General features: G+C 32.1%; 1 protein-coding gene across 1 annotated transcript; it reads right to left on the reverse strand.

Moving 5' to 3' along the window:
• Positions 1 to 430: 430 nt before the first annotated feature.
• Positions 431 to 15,514, reverse strand: fuss (SKI family transcriptional corepressor fussel). The gene is made up of 5 exons (XM_076406050.1): positions 15,434 to 15,514; positions 14,596 to 14,737; positions 13,688 to 14,541; positions 3,107 to 3,281; positions 431 to 702 (listed from the first exon to the last, which is right to left on the reverse strand). The coding sequence occupies exons 1-5, from the start codon at positions 15,512 to 15,514 to the stop codon at positions 572 to 574; spliced, it is 1,383 nt and encodes a 460-aa protein (XP_076262165.1). The 3' UTR covers positions 431 to 571.
• Between the last annotated feature and the right edge of the window lie 853 nt (positions 15,515 to 16,367).

Here is a 16,367-nt window from a genome sequence, read left to right on the forward strand (position 1 = left end):
CGTAAATTTAAATAGAAAGTTTCATTGATGAAATATTTCATTGATTAATAATTATTTAATGTTTTGTGAATTTGTGTGTTGATATCTAAGATAAACGTTATAATCTTATTATATTGATTAAATAATCGTCTATTATTTTCAGGGGCCATTTATTTATTACATAGGACGGTAGAGGCGGGGTCTTGATAGTAGAAAATAAAAATTTAAACAAACCAAATGTGTATTTTATTTCTTTTGCATTCTTAGGTAATAAATATGAATCAGGGGGCTGGGGGGTCTATTTTTTTTCTTTGACAGGGGGAGGAAAGGTAGCTAAAAACTGGCAAAAATCATAACAAATGAATGACGTCCTATTAGAAAACAATAAAACATTTTCTCATTCTTCTACTAATATTTATTATACTAAATTTGTTTTATACATATTCGTATCACTAAAAGAACTTTATGGAAGATATGCATGATGAGGTATCTATGAACAGTTGATCTAAACAAGAACAATACTACTTTTTTACATTACAATATTGCACTAATTTTATACAAAACAAAAGGAAAGGAAATCTTCACTATAGCTTTATGTAACTTTATTCCTGGTGTCGGTGCTGCTATACAATGAGCTCGCGTTGGAACATGTACTACAGTCGATACCGGATTTTAATCCCATTGACATATTCACTGGACCCCTTACCGGCGAATCTGGATCATCTGAAAACGAAAACTCTTTCATGAACGCCATTACAGACGTGCGTGAATTTAAGTTACACCAATGCCAGTTTATTTACCAGAAGACGTATATAAATCGGATTAAGAGCGTAGGGGAACATCCCAAGTAATTACTGCTTGTGTAAGTATCAACAACAATCGACGAACGAAATTAAACCTTTTTACAGTAATAACAATTGTCTGGTATGGTTCTGACTCGATTGTAAAGAATATCGTATTGATTATACTTTTTCTTTAGGCTCAGACGCTATATTTTGTTTTTATTTGATGACTCACTGTTGCATTTAATAAATCGTTGGATTTACTTTGTTTAGAATGATTCATAAATCGGTGGATCCTTGTATTATTGTCTTGTTAAAACAAACGTTTTCGAAATTCATAGTTTCTAATTTACGTCACAAAAAAATTATATATCTTCGTTGGTGACAGTTGCCGGTAATACCGGTCATTTTTGAGGTGCTTGCATGTATTTTGATCAGCGATATGTGTTGGTGAATATTGATTTTTGCAACAGCGCCGATATGTTACAAAAGAGATATCAAGCTTTTACCAAAATTTAAAAATATTGATATGTCGGTCCAAAAAAATATCGATAATCTCTAAATATTTCAAAAAGTAGCGATATTTTTAATAAATCTTTAAATTTTTAAAAATAAGTACCAAAATACAGTGAAATTTTAAAATGAAATGTCGATTTTCAAGGTTGAAATTAATTAAATTAAAAATAATATCGATATATCGGTCAATAAAATATCGGCCGGTTGGTGGCGCTGTGGTTAAGGCGACAGGACGGTCCTCCTATTGTTGCGATAGTCAAGGGTTGAAATCTTACTGCGGCATGAATGTATTTTATGTTTGTGACTGACATTTGTCTTTATAAGCAGCAGTTGAAAATCCGATAAGGAATAACCATCCCAGCAGCCAGACTGGGTAAGATCGGATGTCTTCTGAGATGGTTTCTAAGTTGGTCATTGGCCAGTCGGCAGGCTTAATGCCGAGTATCGGGTTCGCAGTCCGCGTTAAGCGGTAGATCCAATCCAATTAAACGCTCGTTGATAAAAAAGAGACTTTAAAATATATATAAAAAAATATCGGTTCAAAATATCGATATTTTTTCGGCATCCCTAGTTGAATATATGGTAAGCAACCTAAGTTAACCAAAAATCCATTAAATCCAATTTCCATTTATTATTATTGAATTAGGAACGATTTTTGACTTGGAACGGTCAAAACTGCATTTTTGGTATTCATTATTGTAACTGTTTCATTGGGAAATGATGAAATCTGCTGCAAATACCCATCAAATATTTTTAGAAACTTATGGTGATGCTGCTTCGTCATATCCCAATGGTCGTTTTTGATTTTAACGATTTAACAGTGGGGATTTTGATGCCACGAATTCGACGAAAATCCAGGTCAACTTTTTAAGGAACATTTAGATAGCTTAGTTTTTGATGAACCAACTGTTTCCAGACTTTCACATACGATGGGAGGGGCCCACAAGGAATGAATATAACTACCACACGAACAGAAAAGGTTTTCTGTAGCTTATTGTAACTGGCGATGAAAAGTTGATCTACTATCGCAATCTCAATCCTAAAAAATCATGGGTTAGTCCAGGATAGCCATCTACATTGACACCAAAAGTGGGGTGACGGGATCAGCAAGGTATAGTTAAATATGAGTTGCTAAAATCGAATGAAATTGTTACTGCAGATGTGTACCAATGTCAATTTAACAAATTGGAAAGCGTATTGCTGCAAAACATTGTTATGGTTGCTGTTAAGTTGTCTCACTTCACAACTGTTGTGAAGGCATGGATTTCTTTCTGATTACCACCACTTGTTCATCGATGCAGCTTGGCTGACTTACGAGCTGAAGAAGTTCGAAAATCGATTGCTGGTTGTGTCTCTACCAAACCAATATCGTTCTTTCGACATGGAATATGGACATATTTAGTAAATGACGAAAAATATATTGATCAATGTATATTGTTCCTATTTCTCTCAATAGATGCCATTTTAAAGTAAATTATCTATCGAAATCTATAATTAAATATTATAATCTTCTTCGCAGGTTAACCAACATGGCCATTATCCGTAAAAGTTTAAGATTTTATATCAAAAAACCCATTATAAAGTTAAAAATAAATCACATATTCTGATATTATACCTAATATCATTGGTTACTTATTTATATCTTAAACAGTTATCATTACGGTTACTATACAGTTTTGTATCAGCCATATGGTTCAACCATTTGACATTATTTATATCTTGTTTGGGATGCCATCAAGTTTTTTTCCCATCGGCCACAATTAAATCGCAAATTGGGCATAATAGAAAGTGGATCAAGTATAATTGATAATAAAAGAAGATAAACTTACCGGGTGAACCAATTAAAAATCTTCGTTGGAAATCAGGCCGATATAGAATGTTGTTCCTTTCGGTACTGTCGAAAGGTGGTAACCTTGAGAGATTCCAAATTTTGTGCGACAGGGTTGGCAGATTTTCGGATGCGTTAGCAAAAGACGCTTGTGAATTTGACGCCGATTCAGATATCTGAAATAATATTATTTAAATATTTAAGGTTATGGGAATTATTTACCATATAAAACACCATTAATTTGTTTGTAAATAATAAATGCGTAAATAGCATGAAATAATTAAATTTTAATAATATGCAGCATGATTAAAATCACTGGCTTCACGGACAATCAAAGTTGTTATGTAGTTTCCGTTTAAAATTATAAGCATTCGGTTGTTTGTGCAGTTAGACACACGCAAACTTGATACAGAAAACCGTTTCAAAAAAATATCGTTATAACGTAAATAATTTATTAATGCATTTACATTGATTAATATTTGTTGGAAGTTTAGCTTCGTTTAATTTTCAGCTTGAATGACGTCTAGTTTAATTTTCGTGGGACGTCTAAAGAGCAAAAGTTGACATTTAAAACCGGTGCGATTTCACTCACACCCTCACAATATTACCATCCCCAAGGGATGAGTTTTCCAACAATAAAAAATATATACCATTTCACAATATGTTTTGTTCTGTTCGTGACTAATATGAAAGAGAAAATAAAAACTAAATTTCCTTAATAACGGTCTTGCGGGGGTAGGGGGGTTTGTCTCTCGGAATCGATCTGTCAGTTGAAATTGGGCATTCAATATGCAAAATCTCGATAAATTACCGAAGATAACTTATTCGAATAAAAGGAATTCGAACCGTAATTAAGTCGTTCTGTATGCAAAAGTAGTTTAAAACAAGGGGTGAGTCAAAATTAAAGAAAACTCGAAGAACAACTTTCTTTTTTTACAGTTCCCAACGTATTTATTGGACGCGGTTACATGCAATTAAAACTGTAATGCCATAATTTTGAAAATTCATGTTGTTTTCATTACATTAAGGGAAAAAATGTCCAAAAAACGTTTAGTCAGAAGGAGCAAAGGCGTAATGACGGAAACGATGAAGTTTTTAAAAAAATCGATATATCGATATTTTAAAATATATCGATATAATGGCATCGATATTTTTAAAAAACGTCGATATTTCTTTATAATATATCGAGATATTTCTGCAACAGCCAGGAAAAATATCGATATATTTTTTAAAAACATCAAAGAACAGAAATATATAGACAAATGATTGAATATATATCGATAATTTTTGTCATACCTACACCGGAGTGTATTATAGAAGCATTTCGATATAGATTTTCACAGATTAGGAAGCATTTCGATGATGATTTAGAGATTTTATTAAATTCTGGAAAAGCGGCTAAAAAATCGTTAATATTTCAAGGTTATGGTGTTGACACATGTCTAATCTTAAGATATAATAATATCTGGTTATATCTAATATCTGGTTGGTATAAATTTTTCTTCAGTTTTTGAATTAATTATCGAATTCTATCCCTTGAATAGCGTTTAATAACTTCAATCAAATCAAAATTATGTTCTTCGAATAGATCTTGAAGTTTAAGGAATACTAAGAAGTCCCACAGAGCTAAATATGTCGAAGAGTTAGTTGTTAGAGTTAGTTATAACGGATCAGTTTAAAAGCCCCCGGCCTGACACACAGATGGCGTTAATAGAAGTAAATGCATATGTTTTTTAGTTAGCCCTAACCCTCAAAAGATGCGTGTATAAATTTGACAGCTGTCGGATCATTAGTTTGTGAATTATAGAATTTTGAGTGAAGCAACTTTTGTAATTGTGAAAAACATGGATAAAAGGAATTTCGCGGGTTGACAAAAGATTGCTTTTTGAAGGGAAAAATACAGTTGAAGCAAAAACTTGGCTTGATGCTGAATTTCCGGACACTGTCCCAGGAAAATCAACCATCAAGGATTGGTATAGACATGGTGAAATGAGCACCGAAGACGGTGAACGCAGTGGACGCCCAAAAGAGGTTGTTGCCGACGAAAACATTTTAAAAAAATCCACAAAATTATTTTGAATGATCGTAAATTGAAATTGAATGAAATAGCAGACACTCTAAAGATATCAATTGAACGTGTACATCATATCATTCACGAATATTTGGGTATGAGAAAGCTCTATGTAAATTGGGTGCCGTGCGAGGTCACTTTTGACCAAAAACAACGACGGGTTGTTGCTCGGAGCAGAGTTTGAAGATGATCACGCATAATGAACCCAAGTTTTTGCGTCCATATATGACAATAGATGAAACATGGCTCCATCATTTCACTCCGAACTACAATCGACAGTCATCCGAGCGGACTGCACACGATGAACTTTTGACTACCTTGAAATAGGAAAGACCATCAACAGGGACTATTACATAGCGTTATTGGACCGTTTGAAGGACGAAATCACCAAAAAAACGGCCGCATTTGAAGAAAAAGAAAGTGCTGATTCACCAACAAAATGCACCATATCACAATTCAGTGAAAACGATGGCAAAAATTCATGAATTGGGCTTCGAATTGTTTCCTCATCCATCGTATTCTCCAGATCTGGCCCCCACCGACTATTTCCTGTTCTCAAATCTCAAAAGAATGCTCGCTGGGAAGAAATTTTCGTCGAATGAAGAGGTGATCGCCGAAACTGAGGCCTATTTTGAAGCAAAGGACAAATCGTACTACAAAAATGGTATCGAAAAGTTAAAGGGTCGCTATAATCAGTGTATCGCCCTTGAAGGGAATTATCTTGAATAAAAAACTAATTTTGCCAAAAAATGTGTTTTATTATGGTTGGCCGGGGACTTTTCAATTGACCTGTTTAATCTACCCTATGTGATTTAATAAGCTGTAAGACAATCTGTTGTAAATACCTTAAGATTATTTTATAGGTCGGTACTTATCATGTAAGAGTAAACATTTGTTATTATTTCATTGATAGAATTGTTATAACATCAAATATGTTATAATGAAAACCCAATTTAAATAAACGTAAATAATTAATTACGGTAATAATCTGTTTGACAATTAACTTAACTGGAGTTGTACATTTTTTATGGGCCATCCGTTTGCCAGGCAGAGGTTATGTAAATATAAAAGCGTAATGGAATTCTTACAAGTAAATTAAAGGCGAATACAATCCAACAATGAGAGTTAACTTGACAATAGATTAATTACTGTTTCTATAGCCGGATGAATATTTAAAATTTCCAAAACGAATACACAATACTAGTATTGAATTTACCTACTGCATACAGCTAGCGGACGTTTAAGTCCTGAATCGTCTCTAGGGAAAATGGTAAAAATATCCCGATGAACCCTCTCCCTTCTTCCATTATCGAATTAGTTAAATTTGTAATTACGTTTTCTCTGTCTGTTTTTTTTTCCGTGTTATAATCGTTTAATTCCACGAGTCATCTGTCACTATTCAAACTATTTTCGTTAATCTATTTTAAGTTAAACATATATTTTAATTTTGTTCGCAATTAATTTATCTATCAACGAAATAAATAGCATTTGGAACGTTTGTCGGTGACCATGGTTGGACAGTATTTGAATTACTTGTAATTAAAACCTTTATTTGGCATCTATAATTCCTTGTTACATTTTTTATAATGTTATATAACAGGTCAATTGAAAAGTCCCCGGCCTACCATCGTAAAACAATTTTTTTTGCCAAAATTGTTTTTTTTTATTCAACATAAATCCCTTCAAGAGTGATATACTGATTATAGCGACCCATCCAACTTTTCGATACCATTTTTGTAGTACGATTTGTTCTTTGCTTGAAAATAGGCCTTAGTTTCAGCGATCACCTCGTCATTCGACGAATATTTCTTCCCAGCGAGCATTCTTTTGAGATCTGAGAACAGGAAATAGTCGCTGGGAGCCAGATCTGGGGAATACGGTGTATGAGGAAACAATTCGAAGCCCAGTTCAGACCGTTTTTCGGTGATTTCGTCCTTCAAACGGTCCAATAACGCTATGTAATAGTCGCTCTTGATGGTCCTTCCTTTTTCAAGGTAATCAATGAAAATTATTCCATGCACATCCCAAATACAGCCAGCCCACTGTTCCCACGCTTTGAAGCGGGTTCATCGTGTGCAGTCCAATCCGATGATTGTCGATTGGACTTCGGAGTGAAGTTATGAAGCCATGTTTCATCCATTGTCACATATCGGCGCAAAAACTCGGGTTTATTACGCTTGATCATCTTCAGACACTGCTCCGAATCATCAACTCGTTGTTGTTTTTGGTCAAAAGTGACCTCGCACAGCACCCACTTTACACAAAGCTTTCTCATACCCAAATATTCGTGAATGATATGATGTACACGTTCAGTTGATATCTTTAGAGTATCTGCTATTTCATTCATTTTCAATTTACGGTCATTCAAAATTATTTTGTGGATTTTTTTAAATGTTTTCGTCAGTAACAAGCTTTTTTTGGGCGTCCACTGCGCTGACCGTCTTCGATGCTCATTTCACCACCTCTAAACTTAGCATACCAATTCCTGATGGTTGATTTTCCTGAAGCAGTGTCCAAAGACTCTGCATCAAGCCAAGTTTTTGCTTCAATTGTATTTCTTCCCTTCAAAAAGCAATATTTTATCTATTATCTTTGGATTTTCTTTATTTATTTTAATTCAAATATAATATTATACGAACAGAAACAGAAAATAACCTAACTTTATTTGACAAACATAAAAAAAACTCACTGTTTTCTGAATGTTTTTGGAGACGGATAATTAAATGTGACATTTTAGAACAATAGAATCGGCACTTCTCTTAAATTACTTCACTAAACAGCCCCTGGGAAATGTTAGCCTCTGGACCGTTAGCTGAAATCAGTTCTCGGCTTTTACTACATGATTCTAAATTAAAATTTACATAATCGGGAATGCATTTTCGTCTTAACTAAGTATACGAACAACAGTCACTAAGCCAGACATGTTAATTTGCCTAATTCCGCTATCTAGATGAAAATTGCCGTAGAACATTTTTTCTTTTTTCTTCCTCATGCCCAATTTAAAAGGTTCAACTTCTCTTAAATAATAGCGATTTGTATTGCAATATTTTTTGGCGGAAATCAAATTTTCTTTTGTTATAATAACGGTTAAATAAGAATATTTAAGGTATTATTAAAACAATTTTAAAATTACAATAAATATTAGGAATGTGAATTAATTTTGAGGGATTGTGAGTATTATTTTTAATATATTAGAAGTATAAATGTATTATAGTAATGTATCGATATTTTTAAGAAAAATTAAAAATAGTGAAATATTACTCTAAATTTTTTTTTAAATATCTCAAAGAGTAATGATATTTTTTATGGACTTTTAAAATTAAGTAAAAAAATCACCGTTTGTTGATCATATAGTCAATTAAAATTGAACAAGAAACATTGAAGTTTGGCTCTCTTGGAGATTTTGGTTGGAAATTCCTTCCTATTTTGAGTAAAAATATTACCACTTTTTGAGTGGTGAAATTTGAGTGTTATCGATTAGTAATTCGTAAGAATGTGTCAAAGGGTGAGGGATGAGTGTTATCCAAATTTGCTGCTAAAATTCTAATGGATGCTGTATTGACTATATAATTAACTCGAGTTAATTTAAGTAGTGGCAATTAGTAGTAGACTAAATTTATTAACTCCTAAAGATTTAAATAATATTCAGCGAACCAACCAATTGAATTTCACAGGTATAAAACGTAAAAGTGATGCTACAAGTGTTGAAGCATGGGTAAATGAAGTCAAAATGACAGGATGTGTGTTATTATATAAGCCACAATCTTAGATTCTGGATACCTACCCTACTTCAAAGGAAGAAGATTCTATGTTAATCACTGATCAGTTAAATTTGAACTTGAGTGAGAATTTAGGTTAATTTGTGAATTCGAGAATGTATATTATACACTTCAAGTATACGAATAATTTACAAGAACTATAACTTTGGGTTATTATTATAATGTTTATGTATTGATAAATACACATTGTTTTACTTTTTTTATGTTTTCAAAATTTCTTTAATATGAAAGATATTTATAAAAGGTTCTTCAAATGAATCACTTCTTCAGTGAATTCAAAATAATCTATTTATATGATGTAAATGTATGTATATTTTTGAACAACTGGCAACGTTGCAAATTCAAATCTTAATGCGCTTGCCAGGATTCTCCCGAACTAGACTCTTGTCATTTATTACACTTGTTTTATTCGAAGAAATCTGCTACTGAAGCCCGTAATAGAATTATTAGGTTCGATTATGGGACTGTTATCAAGCCAATTTTGTACCGAAAATATAAAAACAAATTTAGAAAATATATTAATTAATATATATTTTATAAATTCTCAATAAATGCCTTACATAATCCTTCACAATAAAGATTGGAATTAAAAAGTTCCTAATAAATTGTTTAAGATTAAAATTAATAACTGAAAATCCTTCAGTCAATAGCCCATCGATTTTTATTTTAGTAACGGATACATTAAAAAAAATTAATTAGAATGTTACAAGTTAGTTAGAATCTGCGAGATGACTCATTTTGGGTGGAAAATAGAAAGACAATAAAAAGTTAAAATTGAAAAGATACGTCTAATACGTACCATTAGCAGTAACAATAATAAAATAAATACACATTCCAAGTTAAATGAGTTTTTATCCATAAGGGAGAAAACTGAAACTGAACTGCGGATGAATGTCTCCCAATGGAAACATCCAAACAGTCGATACCGGGCGCTGATTTTGTACATGATTGCCTTTTTTATATCGCAAAACAGGACACGTACTTACAAGATAACAGGGTCATTTTGAAGCAACTTAAACGTTTGTCTTGCCTCGTTTCCTCTCAAAATAATGACACCAAATAAAATACCCGCGTTCTTTCCACTTTGTTTTGGTATTTACTCCCGTCTGAAAATATTACCGATGTTCTCTTTCTTCCCATTCTAATGCACACAACGCCTCACTATTCTCTCTACCGAGGGGTATAGATTTTATACGCTACATCAAACTTAATGCCTTTGAATTTTAGAGAGAGCATATATAGTTTTTTTCAACAAATTTGTTACACAAACGCTTGTGACTTGGCGCCTTCATAAATTCAACATCAAACATTAATAATACAATTTTAAAGGTCTAGAAAGTTGATTAGGTTACATATTTCCACAGGTTTTTCAACTATCTCGAGACGAATTCCCTTGAATAAAACTGCCTTACGCTCCATATATACTCATAAAGGCAAAATAATAATGACAGTTGAAATTGTAATTCGTCTGTAAGAACCATGTACAATATTTAGAATTAGCATTAAAATGGTTAATAGTGAACTAACATTATTAACTGAACTGATAAAACTGTTATATCACGCGTACAATTAATTTTAAAGGATTTAAAACAGATGGTTTTACTGTTTATTAAATTCGCATGGGGTAGATTTATAACCATGTTGAAGCCTCACTAATAGGCTTCACTTTCCAGTATGTGTTATTTTGTCGAAGTGTGAACAAAAATATTTTCACTGCGTTGAAAATCTGTATATCTGTATATTTGTAATTTGAGTAAATCGCATTTGCGGGAAGAGTTGCTTTTTATTTCAATCAAAAACTTAAGACAAAGCGCGTTCTGAACAGTCAAAAAAATTTGAAAATATTATTCAATGAAATCATAGAGATCGCTATCGACAACTGATCCGTTTCCAACCAAGCACTTTTCAAAAACGGTCGGAATACAAGTAAAACACAACAGTGTTGTCAACATTGACCACATGTTGCAAAACCGGTAAAAACATACTTGAAAACATTAAAATGAGAAGTGCAACTCCAGCCGCCATATTCTCCAGAGCTTGCTCCTTTTGATTACTGCTTGTTCCGACACATGGATCGTAACCTCTCTGAATAGCGCTTCATTCGTTCGCAAAAAAATCGTTCTTTCATCGATGTTGGCATTGACTCAATTTTGCTAAATACTGTAACATCATCAAATCTCCAAACAGATTTGAGATAGATACGTGAGATCTAATCAACATTCAATATTTTCTACGATTCCAATAACTCAAACACATGAACTAGATGATATTTAATTTCAAATTTTAAACGTTTTTTTCGAAAACACTTTTTTCTTAACAATGAAAATCTTTACATATTCATCGATATCCTTGAGCAATGGATTTGAAACTATTTTTTAAGTTAACAATAAACAAGGGTAAACAGCTTTTAAACTTTCATGTATGTTAAATAAAATTATTTTATATAAACCGTTATATTTCAACTTGAACAACGTGAAATACTGTTTTAAAATATTCAATATTAATCTAAAATTTAGATCGTTCCAATATTAAAATTAATACGATCAGCAGAGAAACACAAAACCGTTTTTCCACCGATTCTACACTACTTAATAGTAGGCTACATAATTAATTTAACTTTAATTTTAACGAAAACGTCATACCTTATGCAAGATATTTGCTTTTAATCATTTAGAAAGGTTTGCTCTTCTTCCATTAAACACAAACACTTACGTATTGAATTACAATTGATTAAAAAGACTAGCACATTAATACAGGTGAAAAGGGTGGCAGAATACACACCCTGTACAATATTTACACATCCACTACGGATATTTACACTCTTGTCATTGTTTTTTACAGTTTTTTTTGCCTGGATCTCTCTGACTATGTCGATCATCTTTTAATATTTAACGTTACGTAATTTACTTAGTGGAAATTAATTATCCGTTACGTATTGTATGTCTTGTCGATAAAACATTGGAACAATATCGTATGAATTAATTTAGATATTTTAATTATATATAAAGAACATTTAAATAACTTGCTATGTTATAATATGTTAAGCTTATGTAGATTTTTATCGTGTAAGTTTACCCATTGTAAAAAAATACGTTTTAATTGTGGCTATACCTGTAATCTGTAGCTAATACCCTTCTATTAATGAAGGTCTGTTATAAGCAATGAAATTCACTCATCTTTAGGCTATTATTTTCAACAACAGGGGGGACTACTGTAACTGCTTCAATTTGTACCCCTCTCTGGGGAAAAAAGTTCTCGTCACGTATTAGTAACGTCCTTTTGTAAAGCAGGATTAGATTTTTGTATTTCTGTCCTTGTCTGACTCACTACCATGCATTTAATCGTTAAGGTACTTATATTTTTTATCATTCAGTGGTAAAACACATATTATAATTGATGATGCAATGAAACAAATGATGCAGTTTTATTAATTGTTTAATATTTAATATAGGATTGTGAATTAAATTTGAAGGATAAGTTTTTGAAGCATTATCCATCCCTAGGTACTACTTTGTTTCCACTTTTCTAATAATTTTTTTATTCCTTCATAGAACAATGAGATATTTATAAAACTCCATCTCCAGGTTCAAAGATTGTGGGAATTTTTATAAAAATAGTGGCAACAACAAGTGATATATACAACCATTTAGGTAGAAGTTACTAGCTGCTTGCATGTATTCTGATCATTATTTAACTTTGAAAATGGATTTATTGAGAAAAATTAATACAATTTATATTAACCAAAATATTTTTCATGCTGTATCGATCTGAACAAGTGTTGATCAGAAGGTTCTATATCTGGTGAGTATGCTGATTGTGGAAGAACTTTCCATTCAAACTGTAACAGTGTATCCTTTATATGTATCAGACTTTGGGTCTGTTGTTCGTTATTTTTGGTCTTTTGGCAACAACACGTTACTCAATTTGTTAGATTGGCGTCGGTAGACATCTGTAGTGACAGTGTAATTAGATTTTAGTAACTCCTAATATATTATACCCTGTTGAATCCTCCATATTCCATTATTTATGGCTATTAATATATCATCTTGGTATGGCTCATTTGGACTAATCCATCACCTTTTGAGGTTGGAATCATCGTAGTAGATCCATCTTTCTTTTCCAGATAAACGATAAACTCTTCTTTTTGCATTGAATTGATTGATTAACTCAATAATACTAAAGGTAATACTACTATTTTATGGAGAGAAATGTCTCTAGTAAACTATGTAATTTAATTAGGTTAGGTTATTTAACAGTTATTTATATTAATACTTCATTGATCAAAGCAGATGCAAACGTCTAAAGTCCTTTAATAAGTTATGTATCTCAACTTTGTTATCCAATAATCAACTCAAAAGCTTTACTGTAAGCGATGATAAATTTTAGTGATGGTTTCATTGAGTTTTTTTATATGTTCACACAAATAATATTTGGTCTAAATATTGATATGATGAAGATAATAATATTTTGTTTCTTTTGAGTTATCTCGAATTTATTTAAATATTTTGAGACTATTGTGAGATGAACATATAATAATTCAAGGTAAATTCATTTTGGGTACTTAATACAAGACGTTCTGTATTGTTAACTGATATGGAAATCACTCGTCCAGCAACACTTCAACACTCAAAAGTATGATTTCGTTCTTATTTGCTACATAATTCAAATTATACCATTTTGGATGCACTTTAATTCTAATGAAAATCACAAAAAAATTTATGCAAAAACTTACCTTTTCCTCTTTTAGTTCCCAGTTCGCTGATGCTTCAACATTATCGTCAGTTGTTTCAATATCAACTTCATTGTCACTGTCTTCCGATTTTTGGGACCATGCCTTTTCCACGACCGGCTGCACTGGCTTAAACGCTGATTGGTACGACTTATCTATAGGGAAGAATGGATTGTCTTGAGGAAATATCATCGGATTTCCTTTGAGCCACGATAGGGACGAATAAGATGAGAAAGAGAGCGGTTTTTGATAGATTAAATCCATGGCCACCCGTGATATTGGAAGGGATATATCCTGACAATTCGCCAGACGTGGTGACGGTACTATCGGCTGTCCTTGAGGCTGAATTCTGTTCTGTTTTGGACTAGATGGTACTGTGGATGAACTTAAAAGTCTTTTTCTAGTGCCTCCGTTAAACATAGCCTTAACATCTTCCCAAGCATGAATGATTTCTTCGGGTGGAGTACCGCTGAGCTTCATATGTCTTCTCCATGAGTTAAAATTGGCCGCGTCGGGTTGGACATATTTATCGTTGGCACTAAGACGGTGAGAATGGAAGATGAACTTATTCGGGGAGAAAAACAAGCCGCAAACCGTGCATTTGATACATTTGGCTCTGGATGAGTTGTATCGTGATGGTAGGAAGGATCCTCGACAACCCCAAGCACATTCGTGATGAACAGCGAAGGCAAAATCATCTGGTAGTCTTGGTGGCGCATTATCACCGATAAAACTCTTACAAAGGCGTTCAGCTTCTCGTCTGGTTATCATTCCGCATCTCCTAGATGATACAGGCATCGCGCCAGCTCTCCTAAGGATTTCCAATTGAACGGGAGTACATTGAACACAGGTAATACCTATAAATATGATGTTTATTGTCCAAAATCAATGGGTGTTTTCATCTATCATACCCAAAGCGACTCTTCGATTGTGTATTTCATTGTAACTAAATTGTTTCAATAGAGTATTGGATATTTGGGCTAGGCATAGTCGCTCTTGGTTTTCTATAACTAAAGATACTATAGGAACCCCATATAAAATTACCGTGGATACCTGGAACTAATTAATAACGAAAAGAATAATATAATACAATGTTAACCTTGACTCGGTTACGGTTATGTTTGAAGTTATTTTCGAAATATGTCAGAACGTATTAATTGAATCAACCATTAGACAAATGATAAATATGTTAATTAGGGTGATGTTACATGATCATTATTTCCCGCAAGGTTTTCTCACTCGATAACGATTAAGTATCAGTAATAAATTTGCACGATGATTTTGCAACAATTTGTATGTTGTAACAAACCACTAACATTATTTTTAATACACATCATAATAATTTAATTAATATTTTATTCTAAGAATTATTTATTTAGGCATATGTTTAAGATAAACTACTTGCAATAATATATTTTAAAAGACTTTAAATTATGGTTAACATATATTTATATGTTTAAATAAAACTTTAGAACCAATTTTAGTATATTAATTTGTCCATTTTCAATAGATTAGAAATTGTCAAGTAATAAAATATCAATTAAATCAATTATTTGAAATTGACGATGATAAAATTAAGAGCAAAAATAAATCATCAGAAAATGTTAAATTAAATTTAAGCTAATAATGTTGAATTAATCTGAAATTTTAAGACTGTGTCTTAAAAAAGGAGTGCTTTATATATTTATATGATAATTAGTTGATTCAATTTAATATTTATAATTATTTATATATTTAGAAGATAACTACCTGATTCGGTTTAGGGCTCATTTCTTTTTTTAGAGGCAATGGAGATGGTGATTCTGGCAAATTTGTTTTTAAATTGTCCATGCTAAAATTAAATGACGCTAATAATAATGGTTTTAAAATTTATGCTATTGAAAAACTGAAATAATTTAATACTTACATCAATATTTCGATTAAAACTAGCACTAGATTAAAACACTATTTATTATTAGCATAAAAACAACAAAATAACGACACTTTTATAACAAGTATACACAATTCTGTATCAAACTAACCACCAAGACATCCGGGGTGAAAATGACAACATTTTCCAGCGTAGAAGATTACCCTTTTCAAGCTCCGCCTTGAACACTGGAAATGGGGTTGTGTTTACATTTCAACCCTCTACTTTATCCAATAGAGACGGGAGATTGCGAACAGGCATCACCAACCCTTAACGACTGACCAATGGTATTTTGGTTTCTCCGTTGAAGCTGCTTGTTAATATTAAATGTGAGATTTCTGATTTATCTCTTCGTTTCTGAGGTAAATTTAAGTTATATTTGTTTTTTTTCTCCTTTTGGTTTCTAGCTTTAATTTAGATTCTCGACTTTTCAATGCGTTTCAAAATTACTTTTATATATCGAACAGATTCGTTTTTATCTTTTTGAAATTGTGTTATTTGTTTGAAAAATGAATTTACTTTTGCTTTCAATTTAATTATTGAATTTTGCGGTATTTCTTTACAGCAATTAAAATAAAACTCGAATTAACCAAGTTTAGAGCCAAATAATATAATTTTTGTTTCAACGATAAAATTATGACATTGACATTGACATTTAGTGCTTCGTTTTTAAAGAAATCCCATTTAAAAACATTGTACTTCTTGAGGAAGGTATATCAATATAACTTTTATATATCGAAAATATTCGTTTTTCTCATTTACAAATTTTGCTAT

The sequence above is a fragment of the Rhynchophorus ferrugineus genome, unplaced genomic scaffold, assembly GCF_030347505.1.
Source record: "Rhynchophorus ferrugineus isolate W39M unplaced genomic scaffold, kcgeb_rfMv2 rfM5, whole genome shotgun sequence".
NCBI classification, from domain to species: domain Eukaryota; kingdom Metazoa; phylum Arthropoda; class Insecta; order Coleoptera; family Curculionidae; genus Rhynchophorus; species Rhynchophorus ferrugineus.